The sequence below is a fragment of the Myotis lucifugus genome, unplaced genomic scaffold (genome assembly GCF_000147115.1).
Source record: "Myotis lucifugus unplaced genomic scaffold, Myoluc2.0 scaffold_46, whole genome shotgun sequence".
Classification (NCBI taxonomy): Eukaryota; Metazoa; Chordata; class Mammalia; order Chiroptera; family Vespertilionidae; genus Myotis; species Myotis lucifugus.
The window spans coordinates 2,036,467-2,057,143 of NW_005871094.1; the positions used below are offsets into that span (position 1 = coordinate 2,036,467).

Sequence of the window (20,677 nt, forward strand, 5' to 3'; positions counted from 1 at the left end):
ATTCAAAAAGCTTTCAAGTTCTCAAACTTTCAGCAGCAACTTCACAAACTGCTCACCCATGCAAGTTATGGTAATTTTTGTGACTCAGATTCCTTTTAAGCAATGGCTTCTAGGTCATTTCGTTTTGTTTTTATTTGTTGTTGATCCTCAGTCGAGCATATTTTCCATTGATTTTTGGAGAGAGTAGAAGGGAGAGGGAGACAGAAAGAGAGAAACATTGATGTGAGAAAGACACATCGAGTGGTTGCCTCCCACATGTGCCCCGACCAGGGCCGGGGATCGAGCCTGCAACCGAGGTACGTGCCCTTGACCTGAATGGAATCCGGGACCCTTTAGTCCCTGGGATGACGCTCTATCCACTGAGCCAAACCGGCTAGGGCTAGGTCATTTTTCCTGTACATTTTCCCTAACTATTTAGAGCAGTGATTTTCAACTAGTGTGCCACAAAAAAATCTTAAACCATGCAATATCTGACTATTTAGTCAGGGGCATCGACCTCTTTTCCCTTAGATTATCAAATAAAATGACAACAGCCAACACAACAATAGCCATCCAGTGTGAATGAATCAAAATTACATCTGTTTTTTTGTCAAATAGGCAAAAAATATATTTTTTGGTGTGACGATGAATTTTAGTCATTATGTGTACGGTAAGATGAAAAAATTTGAAAATCGATGATTTAGAGCAATGGTTCTCAGGCATCTAGTGGGTAGAGGCCTACAATCCACAGGACAGCCCCTACAACAAAGGATTATTCAGCCCAAAATGTCAATGATGCCAAGGCCGAAAAACTAATTTAGAGTAATACATGCTCATTGTGGGAAAACTGGGAAATAAAGAAGCCAGAAACAAAACAAGGATCACTTATAATCCCATCGTTCAAATTTAAAATACACAGGCTCTGAAGCCAAGCTGCTGAGGTTCAAATCACAGTCCTGGCACTTTCTGGGGGAGGATGTGAAACCTCTTTGTGCATCAGTTTCCTTATTTGTTAACTGGAAATAATAGTATCTGCCACACAGGGCTTGCGTACAGATTAAATGCATTAATACATGAAATGTGCTTTTAAAAGCACAAAATGCATAGTAAGCAATCAATAAATAATAACAATTATTTATTTAACATTATGTACCAGGCACTATAGCAAGTGCTTTTACAAATATTATATGGAAAAACAAACAGAAAGTACTTTAGATTTAAATGTAGGTATGTTAAACATGTTAAAGTGAAGGTCACTATAACTACCTATAAAGAATCTGCAGTGAGACAGTTATTGTGAGTCTCTTATCCTTTACTATGTTTTCACTTTTAATATGTTTTCATTGTATGACTCCCTGACAACACTACTGTAGATAGAGAATCTTACTGTGAAAAAGATCTTCAGAGGTCATTTGATTATTTCAAACCCTCAGTTTACAAAAGATAAAAATACCAAAACTGTTTCCGAGACATAAGACACGCAGGCACGTACCAGGGAAAGGGGCATAGGTGTCCAGCTGCTTAACGCCTTCTTCCAGTAAACTAAGCGCAAGCTCCAACATGGGTGACTCATTTAGAAGATGATACATCAGGCTAAATCCTGGGGGCTTATAAGCTATGATTTCTTCTCCTGAATAGAACACAGTCCAAGAGATGGTGAGTTAGTATTTTTCTCACACTCCTGAATGTGAGGAATGTATGAGACATAAATTAAATGGCATTTAAACAGACCAAGGCCAAGTTTCAATTTAGAGACAATGATACAAGCTGTATACCGTAGTAAATCCCCAAAATGCTGATCTGCATACAGCAATCAGTCACCTATAATGTTAACTCACTAAAGAATCTGTAAGGCAATGTTCTTCGGCTTCCATTCAGTAAAATTTTACTTTAATGGAATATAAATGACATAAAATGTATAAATTATAAATAGTTTTATAAATAGCTGACATCTTGTTTGAAAGTGATGGAATTAACTACCTTGTATTTCCACAAACTGGTCTACAAAATCTTCAAGTTGAGGCTCATAATCTCTGAGCAATTTGTAGAACACCTCCAAAACAACTTCAGCAACTTCCCACTACGGAAAGATACAAATATTTCAGTAACAATAAAACAGTCCAAGGTGATAGCCAGGCCAGGCTTTTCCTTCTCCAACTTTCCTCCAGAAATGAGTGAAGTCCATGTCTACTTTATTAATTTATACAAAGCAGTATAGAAATCCCAATTCATTTTGCTTTATTTTGCTAAATGATAATGAACTGGCTAATTTTTCAAGGTAAACATTTGTAAAAGTATTATTTTTAAAGAAATGTTTCTACACCTGATATTTGGGCTTCATTAGCAAATCTAAAGCACTTAATATCTAGTCACAGTCCATTTATAATTAACATCCAATCTGGACACATATTCTCTAAGAATCTCATCGCGAAAAGATCTGAGAAATCATCTCCTCTAATCACCCGTATTTCCCGGGTGAAGTGAGTGAATGGTTTCCACGAGACCATAAAGCTTGGCAGCAAACATGTGGGAGGTCAAGCCCTGAACTTCTAATCCCAGACCAGTGTGCTATCCTGTGGCTCTCGCCAAAGATGTTAACAAGACATAATCACTGCTAGGCTTGCCCCAAAAGAACCCATCATCACCTCTTTGTTAAAAATAATTTAAAAAAAAAAATTTAAAAACTATGTAACAGAAAGAAAAAATATTTATGCCAAAGGAAATATACAATAGTACAGACAGTAAAATTAAAACTTTATTTTTAAAATTGCATAGGATTTTTAAAAGGCTGAATTTGGTAATTATACACAGATTTGTTTTATAGATTATTATTTTCATTGCACATAATTTTAAAAAGGCTGACTTTGGGAATTGGGACTATATCATGATTTTTTTAAACTACTATTTTAAAGTTATTCACTTTTTCTATATTTCCAAAAATTTTAAGATCATTTATTTAAATAAAAAAGGTTTATCACCACATAATAATCGATTTCAGGACTGAAAACATACACATTGCCTCTAACACTCTACACATTTATCAAGCTATCTCAATCCAAAGCACTGTTTTTGTAAGAAGCCAGTGTTCTAAAATATAGTGCTGAAGTTAAACCTGAAGAAGACACTCAAGTGAAATCAATTCACAAAACTGAGGGAAATTTTCTTGGGGTAAAAATGTTGGGGAGGAACTGAAATTAATGATGGCTAGGGAAAGCAGCAGCACTTGAAATGCAGACATGCATGGGCGAAGAGTAGTAACACCCATAAGGGCATGGCTGACTAAAGCTCTGAACACTTAGGTCATAATGACCTTTTTAAGAAAAGAAAAATAAGATATTTAAAACAAATGCCAAAAAAAATATCAGGACACTTTGTTAAAGAGATTGCAATTATCAGCATCCATTAGCCATCAAAATAACTTTTATGAATGAGTCATAATTACTACTATTGTTTTATCCATTAAGGGAATATATGTTACCAAGGTAATTCTAGAGCCTAAATAAAATGTATACCCCTCTTGATGTTTATTTTTGCTACATGAGAAGCAAAAATTATGAAGCCATTGACCAAAAAAAAAACACCAAAACTTCAGTTACCTGGGACTTAATTGGAAACAAACTATATTTAGTGATAAGGCAATGACTAAACTATGCTAGATAAAAGTAATAATTATGCAGTCATTAAAAAGACTGTTTTCAATTATTATTAACACATAAAAAAAATCCTCTTATGGTTTAGTGGCCAAAACAATAAAACTAACGTAATTAATTATCTCAACTTAAGTACATCTGCATAGGATAAAGACGAAGTAGTTATCTTTCCTTTGGCATCAGGATTACGAATGATGTAATGTCTTATATTTTTCTATATTTTTCCGAACTGTCCCAAATGAGCATAAACTTAAATCTTATAATCATTAATACAAAAAAAAAACCCCAAACCGAATAGGTTCAAAAACAGCAAACTTTAAAAATAAGGTAGAAATGTACCTACAAGATACATGTGAGGATATTCTGTGAGGCAATAAACAGTATTATAAACTAAAGTGAATTACTATGCTTGATCTTAGCCAAAAGGCCAAGAAGCAATAAACTAAAGTGAATTATGTCAGAACCTGGAAAGGTCTCTTACACAGCTTAGTGGGTAATGCCTAGATCTGGAAGCAGACTCCTAAGTTCAAATCCTGGTTCTGGACCATAGGCAAGTTCCTTAACCTTGTTAAGCCTCCATCTGTAAAATGGGAATATTAGTAGTACCTGCCTCACACTAAAATTGGAGTTACATAAATGATAAAAATTATAAATTCAGTTGTGATTGTGCTGCAACCAGAGCTAATGTGCATAAATATCAATGCTCCCTCAGCTTCTATCCATGGCAGACACTTAATGGATCATAGTACACTTTCCCACTAAGCCAGAAGTGCTACTGATCAAAATAAATTGGTGCAAGTTTACACTTATTTCGATCCCTAACCTAAATCATTCCTATAAAAAATAGTGTTTTCAACTTACAAAGGTGTAACATTTTTGGTTTCATTTTGGTCAAAGTTTGTTCAATTAAGGACATTAATGACTGTGAATTCATAGCAATTAAATTACTGATCACTACAAGTCATTGCTTTGGTTTTAATGCCCAAAATTATTTTTAACGCATATACACTAATCAGACCATAGACATTTCAGTATTAAGACTGTGAAGCTTACTAACTTGCAAAAGCTAAAATGAATCTGTAGTATCTTATACCTTTAATAGAAAAAGTAGCAATAAATGAATAAGGAGAAAAAAGTTTTTCTCTGAACGTAACCTTTTCAGCTGCCCTCCGGTACGCTCTTGTGCGGAATCGGAGAAACACAGAATCTCTAAGGAACTGCAAATAAGGATCAAAGCCAGGGGGCCTCAGTCCGGCACCCAAATTAGAAGGAAATGAGCTCTCCACCAGAGTACTAATAAGCTGGCAAAAGGCCCGTGTCAACGGGTATTCTTCACACCGGGATTCTATTTCATTTAGTTCAACCTTCCAAAGAAAAAGAAACAAAAATTTATAACATAAAAATGTTATAAGGTGCTATAAGGTACCAAGCACTTTGCAGACATTAACTCACTATTGTTAAGATATCACACCAAAACACGAAAAACAGATTATTACCATTATTCATTTAAAGAAAGAAACACAAAAGTATTATATACTTAATTTTAGCCAAAAGCCCAGGAAGCGATACAAAGTATTACTAGTACATGAATCTAGATCAATCACATGGAAGGATTTCAAATTCTCACATATTGTTTCCAACTTTGAAGTGAAAGTAGAAATCTTAAGTGTTTCTTTAAGAAAGAGAGAGGGAGCAAAGAGAGAGAAAAAAAGAAACAAAGTCCCACTTCAGGTTGACTCAAGTAACCTAATTAAATTGAGTTCAAATCAAACTTTCAGTCTGGATGGCTGCCATGTAACATCCTTTTCCAATGCTGAAACCTAAAGTACTTTAGTTCTTTTTATTCAAAGTTTCAACACTGACCAGTAAACCCTTCAAATGAAAATACATTAAATTGGAAAACTATAGAAACTTAATAGTGTAAGAATAATTCCTAGTGAATCATGTGATTGTATAAATATAGCATTCAAACTAAAAGGAAAACTTTACCTCTATACCAACAGCTTGCCTCTGGCTTGGAACCCTTACGGTCTGCAGTATCTTAAAATAATAAAAAAGAGAAGTTAGGAGCATTCCTCATTCACCAATGAAAAGTAGTGGCTTTGCGATGTAACAGTCATATCCCCACCCACCACATCCACATATCTGACAATGTCAATCAGAACTGACAACTGAGAAGTCTCCATGGACTTCCATTAGCAACTGTGTCGTGGTCGGGCAGAACTTCCAGTTACCTGGGCTTCAGAAAACTGGTCATTTCTAAGTGCACACAAAATATGTTTTCTTCAAATTTCCTCTCAGATATTCGAGGAATGAATTTTAAAAGGATTTATGGGATGAAATCTCACCAGTGTTCTAGAAAACTAAGTACACTTGTTCAGAATATGTTTCTTATGTTGGCAGAGTTTTGAGTTAAGATGTTCTGTCCTGACCTTGCTAGAGGCAAACATAGTCTATGGTATAAGTAATTATATTTCATGTCAAGCTACTTAACTGTCTTGCAAGTTAAGAATATACTATTAGGTGGAGGCCTTTAAAAAAGTCTTTCTCTGCCGAAACCGGTTTGGCTCAGTGGATAGAGCATCGGCCTGTGGACTGAAGGGTCCCAGGTTCGATTCCGGTCAAGGGCATGTACCTTGGTTGCGGGCACATCCCCAGTGGGAGATGTGCTGGAGGCAGCTGATCGATGTTTCTCTCTCATCGATGTTTCTGACTCTCTGTCTCTCTCCCTTCCTCTCTGTAAAAAATCAATAAAATATATAAAAAAATAAAAAATAAAAAAAATAAAAAATAAATAAATAAAAAAGTCTTTCTCTAAGGACAGAACTGTCTCATTAACATCTTCAGGACACATGTTAGAACATAATTATAATAGTTTACTGCTTCCAAACAGTTGCTTCTACGAATAATGTGTTAGATTCACAGGCCCTCCTTATGTTGTACTACTTCTAAGACAAACACAAAGTCCATCCAACCATTTTCCTAGCAATCACGCAAATGTACCTCTGTATAGTCCATCCTTAATTTCTTTTACCAAATATAGAATAACTACAGTATACCTTGACAGAAAAATTCCAATATGGCTTACATCTAAAGAAAAGAAAAATAGGCACTCCCCACATTTAATGAGTTTAGATGACTTCTGAAGGTTTATATCATCCTGGTCTCAAAGACAGGGTTGAGGAATTTTGTCCATTCATTAATCTCTTATACTGAAAAACTAAGTCTTAAGAGAAGAACCAGTCTCCAGTAACCTAGTAAAGTTGTCACAGATCCAAGACGAAAAACCAAGCCTATTAGTTTCTAATGCTCAGGATGGAAATGGTAACTTTCTACTTGAGAAGTTCATGGTATATTATAAGTTTCAAGTTGGATGCTCTTGCTTCTATAATATTATCAAGCCTCACTTTCCAAACTAAACTAATGTAAATGAATATAGGAGCTCATAACACTACCTGAGTGTATTCCAACGACTGCCAGAGGAAAGCAGCGATCTCGGGCGACTTGCCAAAAGCTGACAGTGTCCTCAGTAGTTCGGCTTTCAGAACAGGGGGAATACTGCATTGCAGGAGTCCCAGAATCACCACCACAGGGGTCCACTGAGGATGTTCACAGAGTGCCAGACGCGCATTTTCACTCTGAGCATTGGACACAAAAAGAACAAGAGACTTTCCATTTACAAAAGCTAAGAAAAATGACCAGCAATCACATAAATGTCTAGCATCTGCATCACGGGCGTAATACGTCCTAAAATAAAGGTAAGCCAATGGCTTAAGCTTGAAGTCTACCAATGGATCAAGTCAGATCACTAGCTCAGTCAGTGTAAAGAATGGAAGAGAAACAGCCTCTGTAGAATTACTTTTACAGCCCTAAGCATGGAAAATAATACATGCAGAGATAAATGGTCTGCCAGGTCACATAAATCTTACCTAGGCACTCTAAATCCTTTCTGAAACAATGTAATATATTCTACTTGTAATACAATATATAAATGGATAAATACTTGTCCTTTACTGACATATATGGTATCAAATATCACTCCATTTTAATTCAATGAGAAATAATTACCTTTTTTAAAAAAATCCTCACCCAAGGATATGTTTTTATTGATTTCAGAAAGAGGAAAGTTGGGGGAAGGGAGAGAGAGAGAGAAAGAAAGAGGAGTGGGGAAGAAAAACACTGATATGAGAAAGGAACATTGATAGGTTGCCTCCCACACACACCCCAACCTGGGCCAGGGATGGAACCTGAAACCTAGGTATATGCTCTGACCAGGAACCAAACTCCCCACCTTTTTGGTGTATGGGACAACACTCCAATCAACAGAGCCACCTGGCCAAGGGATGATGTTATGTTTGATGTTTAATAATATTATGCATTATTGGGGGGCGGGGGGAGAAAAACTATTCCTATCCTTCAGTTAGAATGTCAGTCTGAGCAACTACTCTTTACTCTGGTGAATCATAGAAACATTAGAAGAGACTTCTGAGCAGAGATATTATGTAATGAAAATAATGTATTTTTACAAAGACTAATTTGGTAGTGGCAGGTAAGATGGCTTGGTGTAAGGAGAGAGAAGAAGAGTAATTCAGTAAGTAACTTTTCTTTTTAATTAAAGATATTCTTTTTTTTAAATTTTTAAAATATATTTTTATTTCAGAGAAGAAGTGAGAGGGAGAGAGGAATAGAAACATCAATGATGACAGAGAATCACTGAGAGGGAGAGAGGAATAGAAACATCAATGATGACAGAGAATCACTGATTGGCTGCCTCCTGCATGCCCCCTACTGGGGATCAAGCCTGCAACCTGGGCATGCGCCATGTTCAGTGACTGGGAATCGAACTGTGACCTACTGTTCATTGGTTGACGCTCAACCACTGTGCAACACCGGCTGGGCTAAAAATATTCTTTATGGGGCAAAAGGGGGAATGGAGACATCTGTAATAGTGTCAACAAGAAATTAATTATGGGACAACACTCCATAATTTTAAAAATATTCTTTATGTACACACACATCCACACCTATGCAGGGAAATTCTCTAGAAGGATGAGCACCCAACAATTGATTTTTATTTGCCCTTATGAATATTTTCTTTCAGGTTTAGGCTGTTATTTCTTTCTTTTTTTTTAAATATATTTTATTGATTTTTTTACAGAGAGGAGGGAAGAGGGATAGAGAGTTAGAAACATCGATGAGAGAGAAACATCGATCAGCTGCCTCCTGCACACCTCCTACTGGGGATGTGCCCGCAACTAAGGTACGTGCCCTTGACCGGAATCAAACCCTGGACCCTTCAGTCCGCAGGCCAACGCTCTATCCACTGAGCCAAACCGGTTAGGGCTAGGCTGTTATTTTCTTACAAGCTTATGGCAATAAGCAGGACTACCATAACTATATCTTCTAAAGAACTGAAGAACAAAATTCTATAGGAGGCTTCCCATAAAGATGGCACAGTAGGTAAACACAGAGCTCACCTCCTCCAACAACCACATCAAAATTACAACTAAATTACAGAACCACCATCCTTGAGAACCTGAAGACCAGCTGAAGAGAACACTTATAACTAAGGATAGAAAGAAGCCAAATCAAGACTGGGTTATAAAATGAAATAAGAAACAAAGCTAAATAAAACAAAACAACAAAACATAATTCTATATATGTGCTAAATTGATCACTAATAAATTTAGTGATATACAGCCCTAACCGGTTTGGCTCAGTGGATAGAGCATCGGCCTGTGGACTCAAGGGTCCCAGGTTCGATTCTGGTCAAGGGCATGTACCTTGGTTGCAGGCACATCCCCAGTAAGGAGTGTGCAGGAGGCGGCTGATTGATGTTTCTCTCTCATCGATGTTTCTAGCTCTCTATCCCTCTCCCTTCCTCTCTGTAAAAAATCAGTAAAATATATTTTTTAAAAAAATATTAAATAAATAAATAAATTTAGTGATATTCAAGCTTAATACACAACAATATGGGGCTCCTTAAAATGCCCAGTACTAGAAAGCAATTAAAATTACACTCTCATGCTGTGGATGGATTACTTACCCAAGTAATGATGGTAGACGTGAGCTGTAAAAAAGCAATCAGTCCATCCTGCTCCTTCTGGGTGATGCCACGCGAAGGAAGGTGGCGGTAGTGGACACTGTCTGCACTAGGAAGATCCTTCCGGAGGTGTTCATGGTAGAGCATTAAGGAGTGAAAAAAATGTTCCCAGGAAACAGGACTGCCCCCTGTTCCCTGAATATTTTCAACTGTAAAGAAAGACAACACAGAATTTTCTCTCAAAAATGTCTAAGCACTTGCTTGGAAATGGAGGAAGAAAACAAATTTAAAATAATAAACGTGGTCTTTGTCCTAGATAAGTAGTGTGCTGAAAATGGGTTAGGCCTGACTGGCATGGCTCATTGGTTTAGCATCGACCTATGAATCAGGAGGTCACAGGTTCAATTCCCGTTCAGGGCACATGCCCAGGTTTTGGGCTCGAACGCCAGTAGGGGGCGTGCAAGCAGCAGCCAATCAATGATTCTCTCTCATCATTGATGTTTCTATCTCTCTTTCCCTCTTCCTTCCTCTCTGAAATCAATAAAAATATATATATTTTTTAAATGGGTAAAATCCACTTGTGAGCTAGAACTCTGGATTAATCTGTCCTCAGGTCTAGGAATGGGTGGTGCCCATGTAAATGCAAAGATTAATTACTTTGGATGTCAGTTATCTACTTCATATCCAGGAGAGCTCCTCTGTGTTGTCATGTAACTATACAGGGCTACTTCTCCCACCAAAAATTCCCCAATGTTGAGTTTAAATTCTCAGAGAAAGAGATAACTAACAGTCTAGATTTGTAATGACACTGCTCATTACATACCAAGCACTGGAAGCAAAAGCACAGCATATAAGACAAGCAAGCCAGGCAGATCACACTTCCAAACATGGCTCCCCAATTACTTGTGACTTTGGGTAAATTACTTCTCTAAACCTCCATTTCCTCACATATAAAACGAAAGTAATAATATCTACCTAATAAAGCAGATGTTTAATAAATATTTCTTTCTCTTCCCTTTTGCAGTGTTTTTGGCTTAACCAGACTCAAGTCTGAAAATTAAATGAGGAAACTGGGAGAGGGTCGAAAGAAAACCTATTAAGCACAGAAATGTAGAAGGCACACACTCATTAAAGACATCAAAATTATGTGGCAGGGGGATATAGTTTGCTTTGAGCACCAGATGTGTTCTTTAAAATTGTTATATATTAATTTTTATTTCTTAAACTGAACTGTATTTTATAAAGCAAATGGTAAAATTCCCCAACCTGTGAGAACATAATCAAGGCATCACTGTGCATAAAGCCACTGTGTATTACTTTCCGTTATTATAAAAGTAATTTATACACCTAGTAGAACCTATCACAAATAAACAATATTCTTTAATAGAAAGGGGAATACTGAACTCAAGAATGTTAGAACAAATTTAAACAACATCTAGATTTTTCTTACCATGACTACTACCATTGACTTTGAGCAGGCTAAAACAGTAGTGGGCACACTGGGGCCCATTGGCCAATCCCTGGAGCATTTTCAGATAAGGAATATAAATAGTTGGAGGCAACAGGTCACCCATTTGCCTAACAAACTTTGACAAGACAACCTGAAATAGGTAGAAACCATTAGTTTACATAAAGCATATCTTAAATTTAAGGCAACAGGGACTAGCTAATAAAGACTATATACTAACTAAAACTAATTAAGTGCTCTGATTTAAGCCCCCAAAGCCAAAATAATCTGGTATTCTACTTATGAAAATTTGTTTTTTTAAGCTTGCCACTAGCAATTTAAATATCTCAATGTCTCAGAACATCAGACTATTCACATTCTAAATATGCAAAGCAACTGAAGAAACTTACCCATCTAAAATTAACCAGCAAATTCAAAGATATACCTAGAAATCAGAGTTACTAAATTCCAATCAAATTTAGTATAAAGACCTGCAACCTGAAAGAATATTTTATGGTAGCATAAACATATTTTGTTTTGTGTTCCAGCCAATACCTACACTCCTGCAAGTTCACTTACTAGCTTTTCCTTACGTATTCTTTAAATCTATTATCAACAGCTAAAAATATTACTCAGAATCATTAGTTGGAACTCAGAACTGAAAATGTAGAGATCTCTGGAAATTACTGTTAAATCTGTTAGGTGTAACAATGGTTTTGTAAGTACGTACAAAAAACAGGCTTATTTTTAAGAGCTATTAACTTAACCAATGAGAAGTGAAATGTCATGCTGCCTATAATTTACTTTAAAATAATCCAGCGAAATAAAAGTAGTAAAAATAACACTAAGAAATAAACCAAACATGACAAGATGTTAGTAGCTATTAAATTAAGATGCTAGGTGTTCGTTATAATCAATCTCTCTTCCATGTTCAAGAATTTTCACAATAAAGTTTTTTTTAATATCTAAGAATTTTAATAAATCCTTCTCTAAAACATTTTTAAAGGGGAGAAAAATGAAATAATAAATGTAAGAAATCAGTAAAAAGAAGTGGTATCTGATGTTGGACTCTAGCATAAATGAAAATTAAACACATGAAAGCTGCTAGAACAGGAAATCCCAAAGACAGATGTGGCAATCTGTCTCATTTGCTACAGCATGTCACACTTTAGTTAATGTAGGGTAAAAAATGAGCTTTTCCTACACTATCACTGACTCATATGCACTTTGTCATCAATTATAACTTCTAAGCTTCTTCCTTTAGTACTTGTACCGCTATCTTCCCCAACTTGTTAAGAATGTGTATTGATTAGTGTCATGCCTATGGAGGACAGACTAATACTAATAAAATTCAAGGAAATTACACATAAAGAGACTAGATACCTTTCCCATCTCTAAGGATTTGACACCTACCTAGTATGTTCTAAAAGCCTGACTACATAAACTCCAAAATAATGAGAACTTAAATTTAAGAGTTTCAAATTTCCTTTAAAAGGAAAAAGTGTAAATTTCTAAAGATTATACATTAGTGGCCATTTGTGTTAACAGCAATAACATCAGGCAAAAACATTTTTCATGTTTTCAGGACTCCCAATTACCATCCCAGAGTAGAAAAAGGAAGAGCTCACCTGGCGTTGAGGGGGTCGCTGATGAGCCACCCCAAGGTAAGAACCTAGGATGGTGGTAGTCTGCAGAGGCTCTGAGGGACACCAATATTCCAAAGCAAGCTCCAAATTAAAAGGGTTCTTTCTATATAGCTCACCAATCTGCAAAGAGTAAACATAACTATGGAAAAATGTCTATAACTCAAAAATTACTTTTAAATAAAAATTTACATTTTTAATGAATTCACTTAAGAAATTCGATCTAAAATTTTCCAAGGTTAAAGAAAAAATAATGGAAGAAGGGAGATGACAATCCACCCAATAAAATGGCTTACCAAGAGCATTAAATGTTCCAGATCCCTTCTAAGTGAAATGGGGGGTTCATTACCCATCTGCATACTCATATGAATCATTCGAGCGTCTTCATCTGCCCGATTCCTCAACTGCTTCACCTAACAAATGTATTATATATGGTTTAAGAAGTAAATTTATTATACAAGTGAACAATACTGAAAGCAAGAAATCAGGCATTTGAAAGTGATTACATAAAAGAAAAACGGTTTAAATATCAATCCCACTTGAATGACATGAAGAAATATGGAAAACATTTTATTGTAAATAAATCCATAATTTATAGTATCTTAAAATTTCAATGTATTTTCCACTACAGAAAAGTTGAATCTATTTACAGTGTTTCTCAATGGAGACATTACTGACATTTTGGGCAGGACATTTCTTCACTGGTTTGGATTATCCTGAACAATGAAGGACGGTTTACTGGACTATCTACTAACTACCAAAAACACTGCGATAGTTAATGTAACAAGCAAAACTGGTCCCACTCATTTCCCAAACACACTCTGAAGGACATTACAGCCCTGGTTGAGAAGTATGCCCTTACAACATTTGTGTGTACTAAATGCCAACTGAAATAAGAAACTCTTTCTTCCTTAAAAAAAAATATAGCTAGATAAATCCAAAATTATAATTGGAGATTCCAACAATCCTCTCTCAATATTCAATAGAACAAGTACACAGACAATCAGTATGGATATGAAAGACTTGTACAGCACTATCAACCCACTGATCAAAGACGTCTCAAGGAAAAATAGAAAATATATTAAATAGAACAAAAAAGAAAATACAACATATCAAAATTTGTGACACAGCTAAAGCAGTAACTTGAGATAAATATATAACATTAAATGCTTATATTAGAAAAAAAGGTTTCAAATCAATAATCTTAGCCTCTACCTTAAGAAAAATTAGATTATATTAAACCCAAAGCAAAAGGAGTAATATAATAAAGCGCAAAATTAAAAGCAGTGAAATAAAGTATAAAAAAATCAATGAGGCCAAATCAATAAAATAGATAAACCTCTAGCTAGGTTAAAGAAGAAACAAAGGAAGACACAAATTAGTAATATTAAGATTGAAAGAGAAAATATCACCATAGATCCTATACACATGAAAAATGTAATACAAGAATATTAGGGAAAACTTTATAGCAATCATTTTGAATGGACAAATTCACTGACAGACACAAACCACCAAAGCTCATTTAAGAATAGACAACCTAAATAGTCCTATGTCTATTTTTTAAAATTATAGTATCCCAGAATTGTGAATAAATTCATTATTTATCCTACCCAAGCCATTTATGATTGTTTAATCAAATTACTCTCATCCTTCATTTCCAGATACCATTATTATTCCATAACCAAAGTCCCAGTTGTACTACTAATTAGGGAAAACTTTAAGCCTTAACCTTTCTAAGGTTTCATTTCTGCAAATGTAAACTAAAAGGATTAGCAGGCTTCTTTCTATTCCAAATTCTGTGATTCTACCAAGTCCTTCAAGGTTGATGAAGGGTCAAACTACCTGTTAAGTATTCCTTGACTATTCTAGTCCGAAATGAGCTATACTTAGCTTAAATAAATCCATAGTAATTTAGTGCCTATACTTCTCATTTACTTACTATTAGTACTTGTGTTTTTCTGTGTATATGTATCTTATCTCTCCAACTAAGTTATAAATTCTTTGCTGGCAGGCAAATGAATCTCCTACTTATTGGACTTCTTCACAACTCCTAGAATAGTACCTGGCAACATGAGAAACTCAACAAACATGATTCATTAAATTATTAAGCACTGCTTGCCTTATGGATACTTTTTCAATTTGCCTTATGTTTTTCAAAAGGTATGATATCAGAACACACATGTCATTACAAGTGTAGATTCTTTAAGAGTGCTTTTTTTGTAATAGACAAACACAAAAAGTGATTTTATAGAACTTTACTCCCTTTTATTTCCTGCCACCACCTTAATGGCTTTCTTGGAACAAAACAGCACACAGAGTATATGCTATGAAGGACCTGTCTGAGATTGCTCTAAAAATCTTTTTTGGATCAAGCCCTTTATTCAAAAATAGCTTTTGTATTGATGTCTTTAATCCATTAAGTTACCTGTATCCATGCAAAAGCTCATTTATATACTACTAGAGGCCCAATGCACGAAATTCGTGCAAGGGGCTTAGCCCTCGCAGCCCCGCTTCATCCAGAAGGTTGTCCAGATGGTCTTCCAGAAGGTCCTCTGGACTTCGTTCTGCTGTTCAGTCTAATTAGCATATTAGCTCTTTATTATATAGGTTAATTGAGAATCTAGCACTTGCTGGTTTGGCTCAGTGGATAGAGCGTTGACCTATGGACTGAAGGGTCCCGGGTTCAATTCTAGTTAAGGGCACATGCCAGGGTTTCAGGCTCAATCCCCAGTAGGTAGCATGCAGGAGGCCGCCGATCAATAATTCTCTCTCAACATTTATGTTTCTATCTCTCTCTCCCTCTCCCTTCCTCTCTGAAATCAATAAAAATATATATTTTTTTAAAAGAGTCTAAATAATTATCTATGAAACGAGATTTTCCTCTATGCCTTCCAAATCATGTATAAAAATATACATAAGGCAACTTAGCATCAATCCCTAGGGTAGCAAGGTATTAATAATTTTCTACCCATACAAGCATTTTCATTTAACTACTACTTTCTCATTATAAACCATTCTCAATGTGAAATATTTTTTAGCTTATTCTCAGTTAACAGGTTTTATTATTTCACTGTCATACTAATTCACAAGCTGTAACACAACTACTACAAATTTTAATCTATATTAAAAGTTTTATTAGTGTCTAAAACAGTGATGGCAAACCTTTTGAGCTCGGTGTGTCAGCATTTTGAAAAACCCTAACTTAACTCTGGTGCCGTCTCACATATAGAAATTTTTTGATATTTGCAACCATAGTAAAAAAAGACATATTTTTGATATTTATTTTATATATTTAAGTGCCATTTAACAAAGAAAAATCAACCAAAAAAATGAGTTCGCGTGTCACCTCTAACACGCGTGTCATAGGTTCGCCATCACTGGTCTAAAACATAAGATTAGTTTAGTAATAAGTTTTAAATTATTTTATAAAATTCTTCTACTCATCCTAAATTAATTCCACCTACCTTCATTGGCATAAGTGCAAGGAAATCTGTGATGAGATTGTGGATTCTACGAATATAAAATTCATCCTGATAGAAGTTTTCTGACACCACTACGGATTCAGTGAGGAACAGGAAAACATTGTCAGCAATTGCGAGCTCTGCCATTGCTTCATCTGCTTCTGTGAATTCAGCCACAGCTAAAAAAGTATTTACACAAACAGCACACAAAATAAAAGTTATTTAAACTAGATTATAATATCTCATAATATTGTTGATGTTCCAAAATTGCTCAACCTCCTAGCATGCGCTATGCACAAAATAAAGACTCTGTAACTCTAATTCACAAACCCCAAAGAAGTACTGAAAAAATACATAGAAAACCACATGCTTTCATAGTAACATTATGAGTGATAAAAAATTACATCAGAAATATATGATGTAACACTGATGTAGTCAGGAAGCTATTAATAAAGCATCAACATCTGAAAATGATGCTAAGGTTTTAATCTCAATAAAATAATCTGCATCATTCAGAAAGTCTTCACAGCCCACAAGTCAGACCAAAACCTGCATGACCACTTAAGTAGCCCTACTAATTGGTAATCAAATAGCAAAAATTGAAAAACAAATCTTAACCTAAAAACTTTTTGTTAGCTTTCTATTTGAAAATTTCAAACAGATTATCTAAAAAAAAAAAAAAAGACCAAACTTCCACATACCCAGCACCTAGCTTCAATATTATCCATTATGGTCAATCTCATTTCATCTAGATCTCCAAGCATTCCCCCTCTCTACCAAAATTAGATACAAGCAAATTTCAGACAATTTAACATTTCACTCATATGCATTTCAAAAAGAAAATAAACCACATACACATAATACCATTATCATATCTTAAAAAATAATTCCTCAATATCAAATACCCAGACAGTCGTCAAATTTACAATTTCTCATAAATGTTATGAAAGATTGTTTTCCTTTTTGCTTTTATAATTTCTGCAGTTTGCTTGAAACTAGATCCAAATAAAAACTATACAATGCAATTAACTGATACATCTGTAGGCTCCTCCTACATCTTTTAAATTTTTCCCTTGTCCTCTCTTTGCTGAAAAACTGGAACTTTGATCCTGAAGAGTTTTCCATGTGGCATGTGGTGTAGCATGCATCCCATCCAATGGTGCAGTTAACATTTTCTGTCCTCTGATTATACTAAAAATTAGCAGTTTTATCTAGAGAGACTTGATCTGACTGACATTCAATTTTTTTGGTAATAGTATATCTTAGGTAAAGTTGTGTCCTTCCATCAAAAAATACATTTGCTTGCCGAAACCGGTTTGGCTCAGTGGATAGAGCGTTGGCCTGTGGACTGAAAGGTCCCAGGTTCGATTCCGGTCAAGGGCATGTACCTGGGTTGCGGGCACATCCCCAGTGGGAGATGTGCAGGAGGCAGCTGATCGGTGTTTCTCTCTCATCGATGTTTCTAACTCTCTATCTCTCTCCCTTCCTTTCTGTAAGAAATCAATAAAATATATTAAAAAAAAAAAATTTGCTGATTACTTCTTTTAAATTTTACACATAAAACTGCTAGTTAATTTTGCTGTAATCTGGCTTTAGAAAAGAACAGCTACATAGCTTATTCTGCTTGGCTCTCTTAGAGACCAAATACATAGAGTGCTACTGAAAGTATTTCCACTTCTTTGAAAAGGGTCAGGAATAGATATAAAGCAGGACAATCTCAAACCAAGGGCTTTTGTTTTGCATTTTGAAATAAAGCCTACATATCTACCTATTCCATGCAAACTCCTTGGGAACAAAATAGTTTCCTAATTCTTAGGATTAATAATGATTACTGAAATTATTAAGTAGATATTAATAATAATAACAATAATTTCAAACCTTCATTTGAACTCATAAATGTTGGAATTAAAACTGTATGATGATCAATTCAAGAACTATTTATGGGAGACTATTCAGGTAATAAGCGGCATTAATAGCTTAATGTAAACTGAGTTTTAATGTTAAAATCAATATATACAAATTTTGTATAGTTTGGTAAAATTCCAAACATACCTTTATAAAATAATATAATAAATACGTTTGATAAGATTTTTCAGAAGTCTATGAAGAGAGTAGGAACTAATTTTTCAAAATTGAGATTTCTGTTAAAACCTGTCTGTATTATTTCAAGAAATAACCATTTCTGCAATATAAGATAAACAATGTCTTTTCTAGCAATTTTTAAAATTCAAACTTACAAAAATATTTTTATAGTTTAAAAATGTTAATATAATATCCCTAATTATCAAAGCTTATAAAAGGGTATGCGCATGTAAAGTTAAAGAGATTAAGTAGCCAAAATCTAGGACTTGAAATGGGGTCTGGATTCCCAGCCTATTTTTATCTACTATTCTATAGACAACTATAGTATATTGTATGATGCCTGTCCAGATCAGGGAATAGTACAGTAAATTATAGCAAAAGAATCTGATTAACCATCACATAGCCACTTAAAAGATTAAAGGGTAATTTTATGCCAGAAAAGTACTGAAATAAGACTTGTAAATCAATAAAGGGCTATACTCCAGAAACAGAATTTGTACATACATATAAATATCTAATTAGCCACCTATCAGCTTTAATATAAAAAACATTTGTCCCTAGCTGGTTTGGCTCAGTGAATAGAGCATCGACCTGAACACTGAAGGGTCCGGGTTTGATTCCGGTCAAGGGCACATGCCTGGGTTACGGGCTCAATCCCCAGTAGGGAACATCATTGATGTTTCTATCTCTCTCTCCCTCTCTCTTCCTCTCTGAAATCAATAAAAATATATTTTTAAAAAAAATAACAAGAAAAAAACCACTTGGCCAAAGACAGACTCTTAATACAAAAAATGTTTTGTGCAGGCCTCTTGGGAATAGCATGTCAACTGTGAACAAAATGGTCTGGAATCATTATATTACTAGTAGTGCCTTGGATGTACGAACACCTTTCAACACAATCTCAATAAAAATACTAAATGTAAAAAAAAAAAGTTCTGGAATCATACAAGTGATAAGACACTGGAATCTGTTGACACTCCAAAACTAGAAAACATTGACATGAATTATAAATTTTAATAAAAATCTTTCCAGATTTACCATAAAAACAAATGACAACTCTTGGACTTCAAATTACAATGAAAGCATAGTTCTCGTCCGGTTAGAGCACACCACTACTTGAGTATGGTAATTACATGAATGTAAACAACACAACAGGATATGCTACAGTGAGTAACAAACTGTTAAGTCAGAATCCCACATTCATTCTTTTTTTTTTTTAATGTTTTTATTGATTTGAGGAAGAGAGAAACAGTGATCAGTTGCCTCCCATTCAGGACAGAACCCGAAACTTGAGCATGTACTCTGACTAGGAATCAGAAATAAACCAGCGACCTTTTGGCACACGGTAGGAAACTCAACCAACTGAGCCACACCGGCCAGAGCCCACATGCATTCTTGATTGATCCAAAGATCTCTTTTCTAATACTAATAAGGGAAATAGTATTTCATATAATTTCTTTTGGGAGACAAAGGGGAAAAAAGGTCTGTATTTTACCACCTTAACTAAGTTTCATTTAATACAACTCTGGGTATTTTTCTATGCTCCTGCTTATATATGGCAAAAATAACACCCTTTCCAAAATACCATTAAAATTGTTATGTTCTTTCTCATAACAAAATTACCTACAATCAATTTACCTGTCACATCAGGTAACTGAGATATTCCCCTCAATGCCAGTGCCCAGGCAAGTCGAACAGTGGCTTGCAGCCCAGGCAGTTTCCAAGGCTGCGAGTCTTGAAGGCGAGAGTGAACTGATGCAATGTACTGTCTCTCAGTCAAGAGTGGAAGCTGATGAATCATATCTGAAAACACAAAAATAGACCACTATGTGAAAAAGTAGAAAAATTTTCACTTTGATATACAGAAATGTCTGAAAATCACAGAATTCTCATCAAATTATGATTAACACTAAGGTTTGACAAACCAAAAATCATACACAAACTAAAAACAAAAGAAGAAATCAACAATAATCCTAAATTTTAATTCTATTATTTCCAGTGGTTTTTATGTGTACTATAAATAAATTAGAAAAATAAAGAGCTACTCATGTTTTCTGTCCATAAATTCTAAAATATAAATCAATGCTACTTAAATATCAAAACAGAATCTTACTAGATAAATAAGCCTGAATTTAAAATATTAAATAAAAGCTAACCAAAACAAAGAATGCAAATTGCAAACAAGTATCTACTCTGATTGTAACATAAATTAAATAGCCAAGTGATAATTAAAGAATTTTCAATTTAAGTTCAGTTGTACTATGGTACCTCAAACAAGCACAGAATTCTGAATAAAATTAATAATAAATAAATAATGGGACACCACTGACAACCCAAGAATTCATTTATTTTACTTCATTATTTTCTTATAT

The 20,677-nt window shown here is 34.8% G+C and overlaps 1 protein-coding gene across 4 annotated transcripts in view; it reads right to left on the reverse strand.

Moving 5' to 3' along the window:
• The window catches only part of NUP205 (nucleoporin 205), a 79,139-nt gene that overhangs the window by 43,577 nt on the left and 14,885 nt on the right, over window positions 1-20,677 (reverse strand). For all 4 annotated transcript variants that reach the window (XM_023753500.1, XM_006088314.3, XM_023753502.1 and 1 more), the window contains exons 7-17: window positions 19,944-20,108; window positions 16,227-16,402; window positions 13,059-13,175; window positions 12,748-12,885; window positions 11,123-11,273; window positions 9,676-9,881; window positions 7,085-7,267; window positions 5,619-5,669; window positions 4,784-4,993; window positions 1,960-2,059; window positions 1,472-1,609 (exon numbers count right to left, since the gene is read on the reverse strand). In XM_023753500.1, the coding sequence (XP_023609268.1) occupies window positions 1,472-1,609; window positions 1,960-2,059; window positions 4,784-4,993; window positions 5,619-5,669; window positions 7,085-7,267; window positions 9,676-9,881; window positions 11,123-11,273; window positions 12,748-12,885; window positions 13,059-13,175; window positions 16,227-16,402; window positions 19,944-20,108 (1,635 nt within the window). The remainder of the gene's footprint in view (window positions 1-1,471; window positions 1,610-1,959; window positions 2,060-4,783; window positions 4,994-5,618; window positions 5,670-7,084; window positions 7,268-9,675; window positions 9,882-11,122; window positions 11,274-12,747; window positions 12,886-13,058; window positions 13,176-16,226; window positions 16,403-19,943; window positions 20,109-20,677) is intronic.